At 43.7% G+C, this 21,803-nt stretch overlaps 3 protein-coding genes across 5 annotated transcripts; 1 reads left to right on the top strand and 2 right to left on the bottom strand.

The window, feature by feature from the left end:
* The first annotated feature begins 2,488 nt into the window (after positions 1-2,488).
* On the top strand, positions 2,489-20,906 carry LOC119550944 (sodium/hydrogen exchanger 9B2). Of its 3 annotated transcripts, XM_037859972.1 has the most exons (11): positions 2,489-2,847; positions 3,573-3,842; positions 10,180-10,531; positions 14,714-15,001; positions 15,057-15,239; positions 15,315-15,490; positions 15,587-15,693; positions 17,829-18,017; positions 19,257-19,400; positions 19,713-19,814; positions 20,516-20,906. In XM_037859972.1, the coding sequence occupies exons 1-11, from the start codon at positions 2,832-2,834 to the stop codon at positions 20,759-20,761; spliced, it is 2,073 nt and encodes a 690-aa protein (XP_037715900.1). In that variant the 5' UTR covers positions 2,489-2,831; the 3' UTR covers positions 20,762-20,906. The 3 variants fall into 3 exon arrangements, with proteins under 3 accessions (XP_037715900.1, XP_037715914.1, XP_037715908.1); XM_037859986.1 differs by lacking the exons at positions 2,489-2,847; positions 3,573-3,842 and adding an exon at positions 6,430-6,818; XM_037859980.1 differs by lacking the exons at positions 2,489-2,847; positions 3,573-3,842 and adding an exon at positions 7,814-8,014.
* LOC119550973 (odorant receptor 94b) lies at positions 11,110-12,408 on the bottom strand. Its single transcript, XM_037860011.1, has 2 exons — positions 11,311-12,408; positions 11,110-11,163 (listed from the first exon to the last, which is right to left on the bottom strand). Exons 1-2 carry the CDS (start codon positions 12,406-12,408, stop codon positions 11,110-11,112), a joined length of 1,152 nt encoding a protein of 383 aa, XP_037715939.1.
* On the bottom strand, positions 13,233-14,546 carry LOC119550964 (odorant receptor 94a). Its single transcript, XM_037860000.1, is given in 4 exon segments — positions 13,233-13,318; positions 13,380-13,719; positions 13,721-13,744; positions 13,804-14,546. Coding segments are annotated over 4 exon segments (1,161 nt in total). The 3' UTR covers positions 13,233-13,264.
* Positions 20,907-21,803: the final 897 nt, after the last annotated feature.

The raw sequence follows: 21,803 nt of genomic DNA, 5'->3' as shown, positions 1-21,803 counted from the left end.
ATTAATAAAAACATTTAGAAAAGTGCTGACCTGGCAGTTTGAAAGTCGTGGCAGATGAAAGGTGAAAGCGGGCTCTATGAACCTTTAGATGCTCTATAAAATCAAGGAACTTTAATAAAGGTATGTATTTATATGGGTACTTTTATCAGGGTACCGACTCTTTTGATATTTAATACAGTTTTTTTTTGGTAACCCCATCAAGAGTATCTCAATTTCGTGAGTACCTCCTTTTGGTGCAAAAATAATTCTGATATTTGTACTGAAAACCGAAAACCGACAACATCAACGGCGATGGTAACCAGCGCCTGTCTGTTTGCTGCCTCCTGATAATTGACTTGCATGCAAATTAATGTTTTTTGCCTCCTGCGAAACGCGGGGGCGTAAATTGCTGCCCTGTCTGACAAACAGTAAACACGGTCAATGCAGCGGCGAGTCATTTTCATCAACGCGGCGCTATACATAAATCTCTGCACCATCGATGTTTACCATATTTAAGGAAAAAATTCCAATTTGATGCAACAAAAATCACAGCCCTGTAACAACATGTGTGCGCAGCAAATAGAGCAAGTCTGTTTTATTATCCCATCTTTTTTTTTATGTTTTGTCGATGTCCTGCCTTTCCACACTATCGCCTGTTTGTTTTTGATGAGCCATCATCGTCATCATCATCATCATCATGGTCATCTTATATAGTGGAACTCCAACTGCACTCGGCACTGCATACAATTGAAAAACTGAGCATAGTTAAAATAAATTAAATATTTTCGCAAACGACACTTTTTTCAACGCGGATGATGAGGAGATGATCTGAGTGAAGCACGGATAATGGCGGTGACGTCACAGCGATTGGTTATCTTTGTCAGGGGCGTCCATCAGGTAAATTAAAAATATTCCGGCGCAGCAATTAAATTACGGCGGACTCGGTGGGAGTGCAAAATAAGCCCAATATGATGAGCCAGTCAAAATGCAAATTTCCAGAAAACAATTTACAAGACAAGCGACACGGTTTTTAATGAAAGCTGCGGCTGCATTTAAAAACAAGGAAGAACGCTATAGTCGAGTACCTCGACTATCAGATACCCGTTACTCAGCTAAAGGGACCAAAGGTAAATGGAGATATGCAAGCAGCAAAGCGAGATTTAAATGCGCCACCTACCGGCGGAAGACAGATTTAAGCATTGTGGGCGTTAGGGTAGGCGTGGCAAATTTTTTTTTGGATCAATCGATAGGTATTGACGAGACCAATACATTTCAGTTAAAATTTTTTATCTAGCATAAAAATTTTGAGCGCCACAGGCTTGGGCGGTTTGTGGGCGGTAGAGGGGGCGTGGCATATTCGCATAACAAACCTGCGCTGCGTACAAAGCTACGGAATCTAAATCTGAAATCCCAATACTCTATCTTTGATAGTTTCCGAGATATCCGCGTTCATATTTACGATTTTTTGAAGTTTGTGGGCGGTTTGTGCGCGTCCAAGTGGGCGTGGCAAACTTTTTTTTGGGTCAATCGATAGGTATTGCTAAGAACAATTCATTTCAGTTTAAATTTTTACTCTAGCATCAAAACTGTAGAAGCCACAGTTTTGGGCGGTTTGTGGGCGTTAGAGTGGGCGTGGCACTCTACTGAAACAAACTTGCGCTGCGTAAGAAGCTCAGGAATCTGCTCGCCAAATCTCAATAGCCTAGCTCTCATAGTTTCCAAGATCTCAGCGTTCATCCGGACAGACGGACAGACGGACAGACGGACAGACGGACATGGCTAGATCGACTCGGCTAGTGATCCTGATCAAGAATATATATACTTTATGGGGTCGGAAACGCTTCCTTCTGCCTGTTACATACTTTCCGACGAATCTAGTATACCCTTTTACTCTACGAGTAACGCGTATAAAAATTAAATTGAATTAACAATAAAAACCATTCTTTTAAAATATTTAAAACTATTTAGTATAGTCTTTTTCCTTTTTCTTTTGTAATACCTAACATTATTAAACAACAGCATTGGCTTAATATACGTATATCTGAGAACATCTAGAAATGCGGTAGGTCAGGCATTATTTCATGAAAAAGTGAAAGCATTTAATCATGAAATACTCATGAATTGCTGATATAACACCCTTATATGATTACATGTATATTTATAGCCAAGCCTTATCTCGTTAGGATAAATTATGATTATATGTCAATTATTTATCAGCTAATTGCTTTGCCTTAGAAAACTGAGGGGAGCATGGAATCGAAGATAAACGAGGGTTCGCACCCCCTTTATAAGTATGTATTATATGCGTGCTCTCTGCCTTCCCCCACAAACTCATTCCGCTCATTTTTCTCCAACTGGAGGTTTGCTTTGCCCTGCTTGTTTGTTTGCCAATTAGTTTTAATCGAAGAGCGCTCGCTGGTTCTCCGCTCGCCAATCGCTTGTTTAAATTGCTTTTCTAATTAATGCGCTGGGCAAATATTTGCCAGTGCATGTGTTGTAATAAAAAGAAGCTCCGGGCTCCCGGTTCCTTGTTCTTGGGCTACTTCCATTCGATTCCGCCTTTCCGGCGGTCGTGTCGCGCGTGCTATCTCAAAGATTCCCATACAGCTATATAGTATCTCAATTCTCCGGGTCCGTCAAGTGGTCGATTGTGTATAGCTCCTCAGTTTCAGACCAAGTCTCTTTGGCCCACTGCGATTCTCTTTGGCTGTCAGTTTGAGAAGAAAACAGGCGGCTACGTCATCGTTTGATTGCGTCAGCAGTCGCTCTTTGCTTTTGCCTTTGGCTTTCATATTTTTTCATTCACTTCTCACTCGGTTTTGTTTTGCTCCGACATTCAACAGCCGGTCGTCATGAGCAGCGATTTTGGTAAGCTAATTTATTAGTGTTTCTAGCATTTAGCACGAGCGGCTCTCGATTCTCACATTCGGCGTTAATTTACGAGTTTATGGTTAATCAATTAAATGCCACTTTTTGCCGGAGTGCCAATAAATCGTGTGCAAATACAGTCCAACTAGCAAAATATTATCCACTGGAAAATAAAATATTTTATTTATACACTTCGGACTGACAAATAAATTCTAAATATTTTGTTATTTTTTAATCAACTTGACATTTATAAGCTATTTTATTTATTTATTTATGGTTTTTGTTAACGGTCTATAAAATTAGTGGCCTTTACAAAATCGACTAGAAACATAACTCTTTAATTTATAGTCTTCAGATTGCCTAATAAATGCAGCATCTCGTATACAATTTTATTCAACTAAGATAATTAAATCGTAAGCGCTTTTCATTAATGGAGAATATTATTATAATTTTGATTAGGGCAAAACGTTTTATTTTGTATTAACTAAATGAGTGGGAAGAAATTTAGTTTAGAAAACGTTTAAGAAAAATTCTATTAATTGGATTTATTTTTAAAAAATGCTTTAAATTAATTAAAATCTATTTAGAAAATGCTGCATATGTAAATTATATGTAAATTAAAAATTTAGCCCATACAAAATAGTTTAGTTATGTTCTTTTATCCATACAATTTTGTGAATCCTATCATATGTAAGCAGATTTTCAAAATATTTCTACGCCTTCAGATGTAATGGATGTGGTGGCGGGTAGTGATGGTCCACCTTTGCAAGCCTTTCGAAGCAGCAACCCCTTTGACGAGTCCTACCGGAATTCGTCCTCCCAGCAGGACTTGGAGCGGTATCGGGACGCCAATTTGACGCCGTTGCATATGCTCAGGCGGGCCAGTGAAACGGTGACCGCTAGCATCATGGAGCCCGAGAAGGAGCACCTCCTGGGCGACAAGCCCCAGCCCCCACCACGCACCCATGGAACCTCAGTCCAGAGTGCCTCTGAAGGTGAGTAACATGTATAATTGTGCACTGTCGTCATGGGGAACTCAAAAAATGCAGAGTTGAAGCAGGACGAAAGTATTTGTTCCGGAAATTCTTGCCTTTCTCCACCCATCCACTCTGAGGCACAAATATATGTATTCCAGGGAATTGGACTGGTACCGGGAAAAGGATGCTGAGGAGAGACAGCTCTATGCCAGCGCTTTGTTGGCCAGCCAAGCGAAGTGGCTCCGACAGCCAAGTGCACAATGCGTGCTCAGATATGCACTTCAGCACATATTCATAGTTTGTTTATGCAAAGTTGTGGTTTTTGTTTCGCCGGCGAAGGAGGGATCCTGGCTAAATCACAGCCCGTTCTCTGAGCTGGCAGGATCTGATTGAGGCATTTCGATTTTAAGTGAACCGCACAATCACATCTTGGCACAACGGGCGGTGGCGAATGCGGCGTATACGTAATATTTCCGCACATTGACGCCAGAACGTCTGCGATTGGCAGTCGAGAAGCTGCTGTCCCGGCTCAAACTGAAACTCAAACCCAGGCGTTTCCTTGGTTTTCCTCTGGCCAGTGGAATTTTTCGCAACGCTGTTGTTGGCCATATGTGAGGAGGACCCGGCTTTGAGTTCTGGCCGGGTTTTTGTTTACGCTCTTATGTTTTGGCAGGTGGTCGCTGCTGGTTTTTCGCCCTCAACCAAACAGTTATTATTGTTGAAAGCCCCCGGAGTTGCAATTGTTTTGCATCTGTCCAAATACCGGTTTTTCAGCGGGGGAGCGGGCTTTTGCCAACTTTTGCCCAAACGAGGGGCAAAGGAAAAGCAAAAGGATTTCCCTTTGGGCCATGGCCGCTGTGGAATTTTCACACGAATAATGAGCCGTTTTAGTTGCGCCCAAATGCCCACAATCAGACAGCTAACACGAGTGGCAAAAGCCCGCGGCCCTCGGCAAAAGTATGTTTCCATGAATATGCATTAGCCGGGGCTCATTTCCTGTGCATTTCATTTCGCATTTGCCACTTGCTATTTGCTATTCGCATTCGCTTTACATTCGAGTTGGGCCCTCGAAGGCAGCACCACTGATTCCGATTCAGAGTCTGTTTTTGATTCCAGTTGTGATTCTGATTTCGACTCTGACTCTGATTTGACTCGGGAAGTCATATTTAAATAAGTTTGCGCACCGCTGCAGGCTGCAGTAATGTTCGCATGTGCAGGCACTCGTTTATATTAAATAAATTCCATTTAAATGCAGCGTCTCGGGCAATTCCTCAAGCTCAACCTTGAATGGTGCATCAAAGCCCACCCACCTGCCCACCTGCTCACCAGCCCACCTGCCCACATTTCACATGTCGCTTCTGCCTGTGAGTGAAGCGGCGACATTTCTGTTAACTAAAGCCAACATGATATACGCTTGGCACACAAACATTCGCTCGGCTATTGATAAATGCAGTGCATTGCGCATTCGCCCCGTGCGCCCGTGTGTGTGGGTGTTCAAGTCAGTTCATTACGTATACGCAGTGTGCGACATTTATAAATGCCAGAATGGCTGTGACTCGGCATAATGATTTTGAAATGAATGGCAGAATGTTAAGCGTCACGAAAACCCTTTCGACGCCATTTGAATTGACACTCGTGGGAATGCTGATGCGCTTTGCCCAACAGCATATCCTTTTGAGTGGCTCTGAAGGATCTGGCACTTGCACTTGCACCGCAGCTAATTACTAAAACTGCGCTTAATCGGAGCTTTCCATTTCCATTGCACCTCTGACCACCTGCCAGACTTTGCCAGCGGATTTGTTTGGCGTTTTCAATTTGTCGCCTTATTTGCCAAGCGTCATTCAGCCGCTTTATGACCTGGTTTTTCCTACTACTATTTTTATTTCGTTTTGCCCGGAGCCAAGAAAGTGCCAGTTTCCACTGATTTGCGATGTATGAGCACTAAATTAGATGCGAATCGCTGGGGCGTGAGTTCATCTCTGCGCAGCAAGTGCGTGACAACGGAATGCAATCCCCCGCAGAAAGAAATTATTTTCCGACTGCGCGCTATGTGTAGCTGCAAGTCTGAATCGGAATCGGGATTCAGGACGCGCCAAGGATGCCGGCTGGCATAGTTAAAAGGCGGTGCGCTTAAGTAAACATAAATAAAATAAATGTGTGCTGCGTACGGGCAAAGTGATTTGATATATGATGCAGACAGAGATGGAGTTGCAGACGCAGACAAGCGGAACTTCAAGTTCCTTGGGTGGGAAAAAAAGAAAAATATTAAGGAGAAAGGAGAAAGGAAAAAGAAGCAGGAGCAAAAGTCATCACCGTGTGCAATTTACCGTTTAAACATATTGAAAAAGCACCTGACGTTCGCCTGTAAATAATGAATAGTTGAATAACTGATATAAATCACCGGAGATACTAGCATCCACACCCCTGCCAAGCAATTTATGGCACTTTTTGCCCTGCACTACTACTGTCACGCCGTAATAACAATCTAAATGTTAAGTGACAGGCAAAAAAGTTTTGCAACTTCGAGAAGTGCCATAAATTCTCCATCAGACCTTAAAGAACTTTTTCGAATATCTTGTTGTTTAGTTTTCGGCCCGGCCTCGTCCGGAGAAGTGTTCGCCTCGCTTCCAATTAACACCTCAGATTCGCACTCGTACGCAATAGTCCGCACATGACAGCCGAATGACAAAAACTTTGGCCGGAAATGCAGCTGCAGCCATTACTTTTTTCCATCCTGGGGAGCAGGATCTTCGCTTTTTTGCGACCAGTGGCCATAATTTGTGTGGAAAGTTCTTCGGCAATTGAAAAGCGAGATGCTCGGCAGCCAGGGCCTTGGCTTAGGGGAACTTTAGCATTATTTTCGTGCCTGGTCACTTGAAAGTTGCAGAAAATATGACAAGATAAAATGGCAGAAAGTGCCGGCGGCAAGTGGGCGGCGTGCAGCGATAGGGGGCGTGGCACCATCCTGGGGAACTGAAACGGCAACTGCCAAAGGTAATAATCAATGGGGCGGCCAAAGAAGCCTTAATGACCTGCCCAACTTGCAGTTCAAGTTGGCTCAACGGCTTCTTTTTGCCGCGCAGCAAGTGCAGCGCATGAATATGAAATATGAAATATCACAGCAGCGAAAAGACCTCCGAAAGTGCTCTCTTACAATACCTGAGCGCTATCTTCGTTGACACCTTTGCACAATTTATGCACCATTTTTTTTGGCGAGGCAGCGACAGAAGCTGGCAAAAAATAAAAGTAAGTGCCGCAAAAACTTTTAAATGAGGCACATAATTCAAAAAGATGGAGAGGAAATCTTTCCTCCGTTATCGTTCCACTGCCCCTGCAACTTTTCCCAGTTTATTTTGTTATGGCGGAGATATTTTAAATTAATTAGCAAAACTTAAATATTTGTTGTAGTTCAAACGCGAACTTCGCATTGAACTTGTAAATATTCAATGGGCTCGCAGTCATAATGAATTCAACTCAACTGAACCGCACCGAGTCGGGAGTTTAGCCCCGTTGAAATGGCAAATATTAGCAGGGCGTACATAAGTTTCCTGTTGGTTATGGCTAATTAATTGATAAGCAAATGCTCGTAATCAAAATTGGGCCCCAGGCCAAATAAGTGTTTATTTTGTAGAGCAGAGTTCCGCGGAGTATTACTTCCCCAACTATGGAAACAGCCCGGGGCTTACAACGCACTTTAATCAGTGGGAATACAATATAACATCTTAATCATGATCGGATTCCGACAGCTCTTCGGATTAGCACCTCCAACACAGGGTTCAGTGTCGATTCCAGCTATTAATCCCATCCATATATTCTCATTATCACACATGGGGCTCTCTCACTCGCCATTTGCTCGCTAATTTTAAATTATTAAACAAATATTTTGTGCGTTTCGCTCGCGTGCCCACGAGAGCGTCTCGAACTCTTAGATATATGTTCTTATTAGCATAAGATAAAAAGTATATACGACAGAGGCTGCAAGCTTTCCATAGAACGTTTCCATCTCAGTTGGCCGCTGCCTTTGAACGCGATTAGTCGGTGTTTTGGCATTATATTTGTGCGGTTCGGTTATGAAACGGTTTCAATAAAACTGCAATTTCCATCCAGTGGGAGTGTATAATGCTAGTGAATATTGCTAGTTGTATGAGTGTTGTGGCTAAAATAAACTAATTTATTTACCTGCTGCCCAGGTAAGCCCCCAGTAATGTCAGGGAAACCCATAATTTCCCGACTTTCATCATTGTGTTGATTGTTGGGAACCACTATTTCTATTAGCGCTCTGGGTTTTTAAGTTCGTTATTGTTTTCAAAAAGTGCATAAATTTAATGTTTTGCATTCAGCTCCCGCGTTGCCAAAGCAGATTACTTTATTATTTTAAATGAAATTATAATAAAAATTGTTTGGTTTTGATGTGTTGCTGTGGAGAGAGAGTGAGCGTTACTCTTTATGGGTAATTATTTTGAATGCCGGTGTTTTGAAACGCTTATTTTCGTTATCTGTCGTTTGCATCAGTTGTAGTTTAATTTTAGTTTATTTTCTTTTTGTTGTTGTCCAGAAAAATCAAGAATTTGTAGGAATAGTCTCACTTGACTGTAAACCAGTATCATAGCTGCACTACTATGCATTCTTTAATTGGTGTTTATATATTTGTGAGAAACCATATATACCGAATTTTAGATTTTTATTGTTTCTCTTTTAATAAAATGGAAAAGAATAAACTATTTTCGGTATATTGTGCCAGCCTAAGAGGGATTTAAAATCGAATTATGTAGTTGGTTTTATTTTTCATCTCTTCATTGTTTTTTTGCCTGAGAGGATAAAAAAATTCAAAGTAAATGCATGATGGCCCATATCCTACTAGACTAAGAACCAATATTAAGGCATTTTTGCTGTTTTCGTTTTATTTGAAAATTCAGAGAATGAGATTTGAAAAAGTAAAATAAAAAGAGAGATACAAAAATTCTATAAGAGGGACTTTAAATCAAATTAGGTAAGTATTTTATATGCGGCTGTAATAATCCGAACTCTATTAGCTGTGATTTCGCATTCACCATATAGATTTGCGCTCCCTGAATTATGACACCCAATTAACATGGGCAATCAATTTAGCCGTGTGTGCCAAAGAGTCGTATGACGCGCTGAATCACAATCGACACGTGATCGATGGACCGATACGCAAACAGCGAAATTGTCACCCCGAACAACTGGAACTGGAACTGAAGTTCGCACCGGCGAGAATTGGCGCTAAATATTTGCGCACAATTAACACGTAGCCATTCGAGTGGTGACAAATGACAAGCAGATTGTCTTCTAAACTCAAATACAAACACGGCTAAAAAGGGCAAAGAATCTGAAATCGAATCAGAAATCAAGTGCTGATTGCAGAGCATATGGAATAGAGACATATACAGAGTCGGCTGTGCATAATAATTGGGATGAGAAGTGGATTGTAAATTCTTGTTATTAGACCAGCGCTTCATATGCAAATATCAGTCTCCACTCCAATTAGCCGGCGTGGAGGCGTCAATTGCTTGGAATGGCTTCGATTCGGATACTCATTCGGATTTCCATTCGGATTCCCAGCGAACCGACATTAAGTGCGCTAATTATAAATGGAAATATTTATGTATTTCCTAGCACCTAGCACCTAGCGCCTTTCTCAACCTGTGAAGTTGTCGCGGCAACAATGAAGCCAATTATGGAGGCGACTCTCGCAGACCGTGCACCTGTCTGTCTGGGCTCGTCCTTGTGCTCGTCCTGGCCCAGGTGAAGACAGCTTCCTGCCGGCAGCGGTGTCCTCGTGCTCGTGCTCGTCCCCGTCTGTGCCTCTGCCTGTGCCTGTGACTCCTCGGCGCAATCAACGGTTGTCAATCTTTGTTGCAATCTTCATTGCGCCATCGCCTTGAGTGGTGAGGAGCTTGTGTGTCTGCTGCACTTTGCAATTTAAACGATCCAACTGCTGTTGGGCCTTCGTTATGCATGAGCAGCGGGAGTGAATGCCAAATGGGCTAAATGCAGCTGCTTGGCGCTTATAAGCCAGTCGATGGTGCTACTCTATTTGGTTTCGCCGTTAAGTACACGGCAATAAATGTGAAAACAAGAAAAATTCTAGGATATCTGTTAGATTGGTATGATAAGATGATACAAAATATATTGCTGCATACTTTTCGATACCTTTAATAATTATTTGAATCTATTAGTATTTCCTAAGGCCTCTATATCTTTTGAACATCTTTGAAGCAACCAGTTGTCAATGGCATTCCTTTTAACACATAAGAACTACTGCCCATTTTCTCCCAGTGCACTTCTCGCTGACATATCTATTAAGACATTTAAATCTGTTTGCCACTTACAGCTCAGCGCAGCAGACAGCAACAGCAGCAGCACAACAACAGCAACAGGGTCCTGGCGCCAGGTGACAATATGACACAGGACGCGAAAGGCGACATCCTGGCCCCCCGTCCGCTGCATACCAAATTAGACATACAGAAAATCCCAGAGGATGCGGGCGGTGACGCCGCACAAAACGCTGCAACAATAATTTTAACGCCGACATCATTAAATTTAACAAATACAACACAGAATGTTGCCGGCAACAATGGGGGAAACTCCAGCTACCCGACCCCGAACCCAACTCCAGCTCAAACTCAAACTCAAACCCAAACTCCTGGCGGAGTCCGTGGCGAGGAGTACAAAGGACCCAAATGGTAAGTGAAAAGCTCATGTGGCCGGCACTCCGGGTTTCGCTGGGCTGCCATTGTGCGGATTTGCGCTTAACCCTTTGAATGCACTTCCGGCGGGACAGCAGCGCCGCCATTCACACTTGCATTGCACGCGTTTTTCGCATATCCGTTGGCTGCCTTCTCCTTCGTTTTGTACACTGTATTTTCTGTTCTGTATTTCGTATTTTGAATTTCTTTTGTTGGGATCCCCAACAATGTCGTCGTGGAAGTTGCCGCTGCACTAGGCAGCAGCGCGTGCTTCCGCTCTGTTTTGGGAATGAGAATGGGATTCAGCATGGGGATGTGACTCAGAATGGGGATGGGGATGGGGTCCTGTTACAAGGCATATCTCATTCTCATATCCCCCGACGTCTAGTCGCTGGCGAGCCCGATTTCTTGTTCCCTTTTTGGCTGCGACACTTAGTTTAATAGCTGGCGAAATGCCTTGTTGGCTGCAGGCGTTTATTCTCCATGTTCACAACAACGCGGCGTATGAGTTACAGTGTTACGTATCCGACCCGTGGGTGGGTGCTCCATTGTGGCTCCGCAGCGAGGGTCTCACTTTACTTGGATATCTTCAGCAGCAGGGCGAAGAAACTGTAGGCATTGTTGATAGTCTGCCAAAAGTTATGGGTTAAAGGCTGTGATATATATACGGTACTTAAGAGGGTTTTCAGTTCCGCGGGGATAAAGGATTAGATAATTTTAAAAAATAACAATATAAAAATTCCTTTGGAAACATAAACACCTCTTGCTAATTTCACCTTTACAAAGATGGGCAATCCTATTTCAAAGAACGCCCCAGCTCGCACTTTCACCGGTCGCTTGAGGAACTCCATGTAGCAGTTGAGCAGCTTCCGAGTGCCCACCGAGTACCCCAGCCAGTTGGTACCAAAGACACTAGTGGTAAGAGCATTGGCATGGAAGGTCAGCTCATTGCCATAATAGCAGGGCAGGAAGATCTGGACGATCATGACGGCCACAAACTGCACAGTGGTCAGGAAAATTCCGGGTCGCTGTCTAAAGCCCATGTGCACCAGTCGATAGGCACTAAAGCATATGATAAAGGCACTAAGGACCACCTGAGATAGGACATAGGGCGAAACCAGGACTTCACATTGCCTCGTCAATCGGCGGACTTTAGCGTGGAGTTGGAAAATGTTTCTCAACTCCAGCTTGGCCTTCTTCTCGGAGGAATTTTTCAAAGCCTCCAGTCGCATTCCTATCAACCTATAAAACGAGGCAATGTGAAACATGAAATAACAGCCCAAAGTATCCAAGAGAATATTGGATAGACAGCACAGAGTCATGGCCACCACATTGTAGCCCCAGGCGTAGAAATATCGCTCCTTGGTGCGCCATTCAAAGGGCACGTAGTATCCGAAGGGCAGCTCGTACTCCTCTTGGAAAAACACGCCTATATATCCCATTATGGCCACAAAGAGGCTGCCAGCGATGTACCAATAGAAGATGCGCTTAAAGCCTCTTTGATTTTGCTGCCAGAATTGAACTTCTTCGGCATTGCGTAGATTATAGGCAGGATCGTGTTGTAATTCATTGATGAGGTTAGCTGCCTCATTGCGTCGATACCAAACATTCAGGAGCTTAGTGACCAGGGCTAGTTCGGTTATAGACATGTACAAAACTTGTCCAGCTTCCTCGAAACCAGATGAAGTGATGGCCTCATACCACATGAGTGCTATATATGTAAAAGTCAACGGCAGGTGCAACACAAAGGGATAAGTGCGCTTTAGCCAAGTTAAAAGGCCATCTTCTTCCTTGTTTTCCCATTTAAGGAGTCCTATCCATCGTTGAATTACCAACAGAGATTGGATGGCACTTAGACGATTCGTAGACTCCATTTTCACCAGCTTAATTTTAATTTCCTTAATGAAAAGCCCACAGAGTCTTCCGACTTTTATAGCCCTTGTAGTTCTCAAAAGCCTTAACAGGTCACCTTGGGGATATTTTTTTAATGAGGCTGAACTAGGGAGGTATTATAGAACTTATTCCCACAGGAACTAACTATTTACAGCCAAGTTCCTTTTTAGTTCTTCAAAATTATTACTTGCATCCTTAAAACCATATATATATTGAAAGTAAGGAACCGGTTCATTTTGGGAGCTTAGTTCTCAAGTTGCTCCGTCCCTGAATTGTTTAGGTAACCAGCCAAAATATTTACACAATAAATAAGCAGGGCAATTACAATAATTAGCTTGCTGTCATTAAAATCTATTAATTGTTGACCGTCACTAAATGTGTAAGTCACGCAATAGAAAGCAAAGATAATTGGGGAAATAACCCCATCATTGTTGTGTGCATTCCCAAGCTCGAAAAAAGTTTAAATCAGTGCATTTTTAGAGCCCCAACATGTTTCTGACTTGATGAGAAATTTATTTTAAAATGAACATTTCACAGAAAACGTGTACGAGTCAATGAAGAAGTCTTAATCTTTGTCACTGTTAAATTCTAAAATGATTTCTTAAATTGTTACCTAATGCCTGCTTATATATATACAGATGCAAAATAATTTTGAAGGCTGTTGTTGGCCTACCACATGCTACCAAACAAATTTTTAATAAAATAAATCTTTAGTTTGAAAATAGAAGTTTTTATTTTCTTTTCAAAATGAAATCTCATTTAAGATTACAATAAAACAATATTTTGATATATTTCATAAATAATATTGGTATACTTTATTTTGTCAAATTTTACAATTTATTTCGATACATTCAATAACAGAGCGAGGAAACTGTAGGCATTGTTGATGGTCTGCAAGATCGGAGACAATAACTTTAAAAAAGAAGATATATACAGGTTAAAAAGAATAGACCTTAACAAAAATGGGCAATCCAACAGCGAAAAAGTTGCCAGCTCGGATGGTAACAGGTTTCTTGAGATGCTCCATATAGGCATTGAGCAACTTGCGAATCGGTGGTCGACATTGTAGCCAATCGGTGTGATAAACCTCGTTGGTCAGCTGGTTGGCATAGACGGTTATCTCGTTGCCATAGAAACATGGCAGGAATATCTGCAGGATCATCACACTGACGAACTGCAGCATGGATATAAACTGGCCGGGATTTTCCCGAATTCTCAAGTGCTGCAAGCGATACCCACTGAAACAGATGATCAGGGCACTCAGAATAATCTGAGATAATATATAGGGAGACAATTTTCTGACAGCTTCTTGTTAATCTGTGAAATTACAGTGTTATTATAAGAGAAACTTAAGGTAGTTAGAAATATCACCATACCTTCGGATACTCTGATGTAATATAAAGATGCCACGCAATTCGTGGCCAAAGTGGGCTTCATCCTCCATATTTTTAAGACCCCTTAATCGTAGGCCAAGTAGGCGATATAGAAGTGAGATGTGGAACAGGAAATAACATCCCAGGGTGTCCAAGGTGATGTTCGAGATGCAGGTCAGCGTCATTCCAGCCATATCGTAACCGTAGGCGAACCAATACCTTCTCTCATTTCGCCACTCGAAGGGAACGTAGTAGGCGAATGGCAATTCGTAGTCCTCGAGGAAAAGCACACCAGTACAAGCGCTATATACCACGCCCAAACTAATTAGGATGTAGATGTAAAAGAACCTTTTGAAGTATCGTTGCTCCCGGCACCAGAAATCCCTCTCCTCCTGCTGGCGAAGTTCGTAGTCAGGTGCACTTTGTAGCTCCTCCATCAGCTGCCGGGCCTCAGTTCTATAATGCCAAATGCTCAGGATCTTTACCACCAAAGCCATCTCGGTGATGGACATGTAGAGCACCTGGCCAGCCTGTTCCAAATCGCTCGAGATGAAGGCCTCCAGCCACATGAGTCCGATGAAGGTGAAGGTTATGGGCAGGTGCAGCAGGAAGCGATAGTTCTGCTTTAGGAAACCGGAGAAAGTCCACTCCTCGCCAGCTTTCAGGGACCAGGGCCAGAGGCCAAATAGTTGCATGACCCGAAGAATCAGGCTCATGGACTCAGTGCGTTCCTTGTGGCTTACCATTTTAGTCCTGGTTGTATTTTCCCATGGGCTGACTGCTTTTATAGTTCTAAGTGGGCTCGGTAATTAGCAGCAATTACGTGTACATAATTTAGGGAGAGATACACGGAAGTATTTCTAAAGAAAGAGGTTCCTTAGTGTATTCATAACCGTTTTGAACTCCTCCTTAGGTGGCTCCATTTCCTGTCGCATTGGGTGAACACATCCGAGCTGGTGGCCCTGCTGGCCATTTTCCTGGGCCTTTGGGCCATGGGCTGGGTTCTGCTGCCGGAATACTCGCAGCCACAGACGGTCATCATGCGCATTGCATTCCTCTTCGTGGGCGCCCAGATCTCTGGAATCCTGGTGACCTTTGTCAATCTGCCGGATATGCTGGGCATGCTCTTCTTCGGCGTGCTGTATGCCAATGTGGGCCTGGCCAATTTCGAGGGCTATCAGAAGTTCGAGCTGTTTTTGAGGTAATAAAATAAATAATTTTGAGAAACATATAATGTGGTTTTTCCCTTAATACAGGGAAATGGCCTTGATCAACATCATGTTGCTGGCTGGCCTGGGGCTGGATGGCGAGGCCTTCAAGCGGCTGTGGTTCATGATTCTCCGCCTGACCCTGCTGCCCACCATTGTGGAGGTGGCGGCCATCGCCGTACTGGCCTACCTCACACTTTCCATGCCCTGGCTGTGGGGCATCGCTTTGGGGTGAGTGTGGCTAATGGAATACTTGGATTAACGGAAGCCTTAACGGTCCTGGTGGCCCTGGGGGTATTGTTACAGCCTGGTCATCACCGCCGTCTCCCCGAATGTGGTCGTCACCGTGATGCTAAAGCTTAAGGAGGATCGCCTCGGCCTGAACAGCGGCATCCACACGCTCATCTACGCCATGACCACATGCAACGATGTGGTGGCCATCTTCATGTTCGGCGTGATAATCAGCGTAATATTCTCAACGAGTGCGTGCCACCCGCCGTGCCCGGAAAATCGGGAATCGGATTCAGAGTCGGAATGAGTGTCAAAGTTAAATAAACCCCCACTCCGCTTACTTGCAGCCTCGCTCACGCAGCAAGTGCTGCAGGGTCCCATTGGCATCGGGATTGGACTCGTTTTCGGCTATCTCTACGGCTCGATGCTCCAGTACTTGCCGTCGCGCAACGCGGTAAGCTGCCAGACAAAGGCGCGGACCCAGACGCAGCTCGTCCTGCGTGTCCTTCCTCGTCCTCGAGCGGGCTGCACTTAAAATGCACATTCAGTGAACACTTAGACACTCAATCAGCGCATTTAATGATGCAAAACGCGCGCCAGTCTCTAGAGGGAAGGGTGATGGGCGGGCTTGGGGGGCGGTAGCTGTGCCATATGTACGTGGGGCCTCAGAAGACTGCACTCAGGAAAATAGGTTCTGAAATGAAAAATATATTCTCGGTAGAGGAAAAACAGGATTACCTGGAAAATGTTTGTTTATATATCACATAGGACCTTATAATACTTACTGGCCCTGGCAGTACGACTACAAGAAAATATTAAAATAGAATAGCGAAAATTTAGCAAGTGATATGATATAATAGGGCTATGTTTGCAAGTTCGATAAATCATTCGCAACATTTGGAGAACTAAGAAGAGCAATCTGTATTATAGAATCGGTTAAATGTTCTTATTTTATAAAATATGTTTGGGGTTACTAGAAATATGTCAGCCAACAAATTAAGGACTTACAATTTCGTTTGGATTTTGACTGCAAGAAATGATACTGGCACTTTAAGTTATGTCATCTCAGGACTGAAATATCTTGAATACAAGCTACCAATCCCAGACTTTGGACCCCCATTTTTGCTCAGTGTCAGCTTCCGCTCAGCCCGCCTGCTTGGTTGTTTGTGTGGGTGCATTTTGCATAAAAAGACACTTACATGCATAGCGGCAACGACAACGACAACGGCAACGACGGAGCTGGCGACATTTGCGACGACAGTTACTGCCAGCATCTATGTGAAGTTATGCCGGGGACATCGAGGCAGCCGCAGCCAGAGCCACAAAACTCATTGCCGCAACTTACACCGCTAATGGCGCGCATAATCAAACGCCATGGGTGGTGGTGCACTGAATGGGCTGCACCACCCAAGTCACCCCACCACCCATCCGCCCATCCAGCCTCCTTATACACACACTCCCGTCGAGTTCTCATAACTTTTGTTTTCTGCAAGTCGCGCTCGCCTTTGCCATCGTCAAGTGGCATTCACATCCGCATCCACGCAGCGCTGCAGTTTGTACAAAAATTTCACGCTGAGCGCCGTTGAAGTTGCATCCTTGCATATTTTACACACCCCCCAAAACCACCTCGTGCCGCCCATCAACCACACACACATACCATATACACACAGCCATGGGCTATTCGCTGTCACCCCCCAAGGGGGTTTAAATAGTGGGAAAAAGGGGGGTCTGTCATCAGGCCTCGGTTTCGGTCTCAGCATCTTTTCGCATGTCATCGCCACCGCCTTTATTTTATTATTATTACGCAGTCCTCTGTAATTTTGCATTCAACGTCACCTTTTGCCACTTATTTTTCCCGAGCCGGTTGACAGTATTTTTCAATAAAAGATTCGCGCAAAAGTTTGTAATTCAACGAGGTGGCAGAAACTAAAGTTGTAGAATTAAATAAGTATACCAGTGTGAGGGAAAACTTGAGTTTTTCCTATAATAAAGACTGGTAAGTCCTAACGATGTCGAAGGCAATTTCATGCCATTTTACTAGAACGACCAGTTTAAAGTTAAACGAAAATATCTTGACAAAGGCGAGGGCGTAAATTGAATTGCAGCCATTTGCGGTGTTTCAACGGGCTATTGAGAAAGTCACCAGGTAAATTAAAAGATCCCAATCACTCTCAGCACCAGCCAGGAAAACTGACAAGTTGACATTGCAGATATTACAAAATATCCGAAAATTCCGGCTGAGAAAACATTGTTGCAGGCGAGATTTATCAGATCTAAACCTTTGTAGAAGTCATTTTAGTACAATTTTAGAGCTTGGAAAAAAATGGTATATGCAAACAAAAACAAAGAAGAGATGGGAGGATAGGATAGGAGGGTTTTCCTGGTTTTTCCTTGACTGCAGGACACGTTGCGTATACGCAGCTGACCGCACCCACACACACACACAACACAAACAACGCAGGTGGGCGGGTAAAAAAGCAGTTTCCATCAGAGTTTCGTAAGTGATTTCGCCTTTTTTGCCCGGGAAGCCTAACTCACCTGTTTTGCCATTCACTCTCTTCATATCTGTCTTTTTCCCATCCTCCGCAGACGTACGCAAATGGGCTCCGTTTCGTCCTTACCGTCTTGGGCGGAACCATCGCCGTGATGGGCAGCCGCGTCATCGGTTATACGTCGGCAGGAGCTCTGGGTTGTGTAACGACCGCCTTTATTGCGAGGATTGGCTGGCGGCGGGAGGAGGCCAGACTGACGCCCCCGCAGCTGCAGGCCCAGCAAATTGTGAGTACTCCGCACTGCTAAAAATAGGGGGTCCCTTCTAGAAAGGAAAAAATAATGGATAGGACAATGGGATACGATAGGTTTTAATTAGGTGTATTAATCATATCAATGTGGTACATTGAGTACTGGTCTCAACCATCTTATTTGTTACCAGAAATATATACTACAACATTTTTTTTATATTTTATGTTATAATTAATTTTAGCCTTCTTAACGTTCAAACTACTTATATGATAGGTCGTTATTTCTATTTAAAATCATATTAATTTGATGGGTATGTTACACTTTTGCTTAACCTATCTTATGTGAAAGACATTTTCTACAATTTTTATTTAGTTTTATATATCCTTGAAAAAATTTAAGATAAATCATGAATTTCTTTTCTACTTTGATATTAATCCTTCTTTCACCTTCAAGAATTGGATTGACTTTTACATTATTTACATGTTATCAGATTGATATGTTAAATACTTGTCTCAACCGTCTTATTTGATGTCTGAGATATTTCCTGCAGTTGTGATTAAATATAATCCTTGAAAATCTCTTTAATGTTTTATCATACTTAGAGATATACTTTCTACTTTTAAAATTTAAATAAAAATTGAAGTTAAGTAATATGAAATGTATTCCTTCCTAAAGTTTATTCATCTAGACGACCCATAGATTACCAAGTTCTCCTCCAATATTTCTTTTCGTGTTTTAAGGATCAGGATTGGTCCAGTCGGCTGGCTCTCTGAGCTCCAGACTTTGGCTTTGCCTCCACCTTTCAGATTCTGAGTGCTTTTGGGGTATAGACCCACACGCTCTTTTCTTTTTCTGATTTGTTTGGTTTTGGGTCAAGAAAAATGTTCCCTGGGTGTAGTGCCATTTTTTATGTCTGTTCCGCTGCAGCCGAAAAAAGCGGCTGTATGTGCGGGATTTTTGCTAGGTAATTTGTGACATCACGTCCTTGTCCCATGTCAGAGTTGACTGCCGGTTCTCGATTTGTTTCGAGCAAGTGTTTTGTTTTTCTTTTCTCGTTGGGTCTCTTCCCATTTACCTTTGCCTTAAACTTTTAACCCAGATCCTGCGAAAGGCGGTGTTTTTGCACTCGAACTGCACTTGAGTTCCAAGGCAACGCTCCGTAAGCCGATTGGCTTGCTTCCTGCTTGCTGGCCATTGATGGTCTGATTTAAATGGGGAACATAATGAACTAGCTGCCCGATCTAATAACAACTTATTGATTTCTCTCCCCTGCAGGCGAGTGTTCCCAAGCGTCTGGACCTCATGTGGAAGTTCCTCAAGCCCGTCTCGTTTGCCCTTATTGGCAAGGAAATTAATTTCAACGTGCTGCAGGGCCATGTAATCGGTTATGGCGCATTGTTGGTGCTCGTCGGAAGTTTGGTAATTAAAATGGTCGCCGGAGGCGTGGCCGGTGGTGTAACAAATGTTCACCCCGGCCACTTACTTAATTTCTCTCGCTTCTCAGCCAGTTTGTGCGGGGAATACTCGGGTCCCCACGGTTTTGTGGGGTACGTCCATCCTGGTAAAAAAAAAAAAGAAGAAAGCAGAAAGCCAAGTGGAGATTCCGGATTGGGTTTGGGGGTGAACCGAAATGAAAATGTTCCGGCACCGCAATGCAAATGTTACCTGCACACGGAAAACTGAGGGGAAAAAACCAGCTAGAGATGACCACTTTCTTGTTCTTGTTTTCAGTTTCGCCTGGCTTTTGCATATTTATCCACATATGGCGGAAATCTGTCGAGAAAGGAACGTGCCTACATTACAATTTCCGGTTTTCCCAAAGCAACTGTCCAAGTAAGTTTCCCGTTCCGCGTGTCATGTTGCTGCGGTTCCCATTGCCACTGCCCCCCATTCCCTTACCCCTACCCTTTTCCTACTCCATTTTCCATTTTCCATTTCCCATCCGTTGTCTCCTGGCCTGGTGGCGCTTTTTATTTCATTGCCGGCCATTTCACTCGCTTGCCACGAGCAGACTGCCCGTCGTCCTGATCGTCCTGGACGTCCTGCCCGTCCCGCCTGTCCTTGCTGTCCACCAGGTTGTCCTGGCCGGGCCTGTCCTGGTGTTTTCCCCATGCTTAAGTTATACACGTATTTGCAGGTCATGTCCTCTTCGGCCAGAGTCATCGCAGGTCCTGCTCCTGCGGCTGCAGTTGGCATGCCAGCCTTTTGTTTGCAGTTTAACCGCAAGCGGACATTTTGTTTATGTCGCCTGTGCGAGCGAGTGTGCGTCTCTGTGGTTGCCCCAAAATTTAAATGTTCCGCTGGCTTACTTACTTCCCCAAAAAAGCTGAGTTGGTCACATGTGCGCCTGTCTAACTTTTCCCTAATATGCGGTGCATATTTCACTGTCCACCTTCCTCGTACTGATTTAATTAAAACTGCAAAGCGAACCGCATTTAATCCGAATCCGCTGCACATCGCATATCACTCATACGCAGCGGTGGCCAGTGCTTAATTTTAGCCCTTTTCTTCGTTTTTTTTTCCCCCAACTTTAGGCCGCCTTGGGTCCCGTGGCTTTGGACATGGCACGTGCTGCCAGCGTGGCCAGTGCGGAGCAGCTGGCTCTGGCCAGCAATGTGCTCATCATCTCGGTACTGGCGATTATATTCACTGCTCCGCTGGGCGCCATCCTCATGCTGCGACTGGCGCCCCACTGGCTCAAACGTGGCGATGCCGTGGAGGCGGCGGACTCCCCGACCACGCCCACCAGTCCCAACGCCAATTCCTTCAAGGGGTCCTGAGCTGGAGACCTGGAGACCTGGAGATCTGGAGTCGACCCCTCCAGTCCGAACTTTTAATCCATGCCGTACTTATACTTACGTGTACTTAGTCGCATTCGGTAATACGCAGTTCAAATAAAAATAAATGCGAAAAGTTGCCAACATATTTTGCTCAAAGGTTCCCTTTTCAATTCATTCCCAATCCAAAGCACCTTTTTTTATGGTCCCAAATTCCCAGTTATTTGCCTACTTGTCCTTAAATTTCAGCGAATTAACAAACTTTGGACTTAATCCTGCAGGACTAACGCCCCAAATGGGCAACTTGGCCAACTGGGATTTTATTGTTTTTTTTTTTTGTCCCGCCCATGAAAAGAAGAAAAGCTTTTGGGCACCTAATTATGACTGGATCTGTGTTAATCTCGGGCTTGAGCCTGTGCTAATTGATTTTATAATTAATTTCGGGGGACTTAAACGATCCGCCGTGTCAATCTGGCCCGAGTTTTTGTGTCATGTCGAATCAATCCGTATTAATGATTGACAATTGAACAAGCTGTTTTTGCGAGTAGAGGTCGTTTGAAGAGGCTTTCGTCGAGTTGGTCAAGTAAATAAATTATCCCAAAATGATTTCGTTATTTCAAAGAACAGTTGTCGACCTCTTTTCCCCCGTTTCCACTCCGATGTATTTTTACGCCTGCTGCTTTTGTGGCAAAATCATTTTGCTCCGAGCTTCGGAAAAAGCCAGAGCCATGGCAAAAAACACAAAATAATGGCAAAGAGGGAAGAATGGCATTTAATTGAAAAGTGATTGTGGGGCCAACCAGCCCCGTCGACAAGCGATGCAGAATTTGCAATGCAAACGGCTTAGAATGAACTTGATGTTCTGGCCGCCTTTGATGCTTTTGGTTTTTGTTGCTGCTGCGGTCGCCTGACAACCGATGGTACCGGGAAAAAAGGGGACATTTTTTCCTAAATTGCCACCAATTAGGTTTCGGAACACTGGAAAAAGTCGGAATATTTTGCGAATCGAATTTTGATTGCAGCTAAAAATAAATAAAAAGTGTTT

This window comes from Drosophila subpulchrella, chromosome 3R (genome assembly GCF_014743375.2).
Source record: "Drosophila subpulchrella strain 33 F10 #4 breed RU33 chromosome 3R, RU_Dsub_v1.1 Primary Assembly, whole genome shotgun sequence".
Taxonomy (NCBI): Eukaryota; Metazoa; Arthropoda; class Insecta; order Diptera; family Drosophilidae; genus Drosophila; species Drosophila subpulchrella.
This window is presented reverse-complemented; position numbering and strand designations above follow the sequence as displayed.

Excerpts from the sequence above, each read along its gene's own strand:
- LOC119550944 (XM_037859972.1), top strand. Across the intron at positions 3,843-10,179 it reads AGTCCAGAGTGCCTCTGAAG|CTCAGCGCAGCAGACAGCAA; the intron begins GTGAGTAACATG and ends TGCCACTTACAG. Across the intron at positions 15,694-17,828 it reads ACTTGCCGTCGCGCAACGCG|ACGTACGCAAATGGGCTCCG; the intron begins GTAAGCTGCCAG and ends CATCCTCCGCAG.
- LOC119550973 (XM_037860011.1), bottom strand. The coding sequence starts at position 12,408 with ATGGAGTCTACGAATCGTCTAAGTGCCATCCAATCTCTGTTGGTAATT. Across the intron at positions 11,164-11,310 it reads GATTGCCCATCTTTGTAAAG|ACTATCAACAATGCCTACAG; the intron begins GTGAAATTAGCA and ends AACTTTTGGCAG.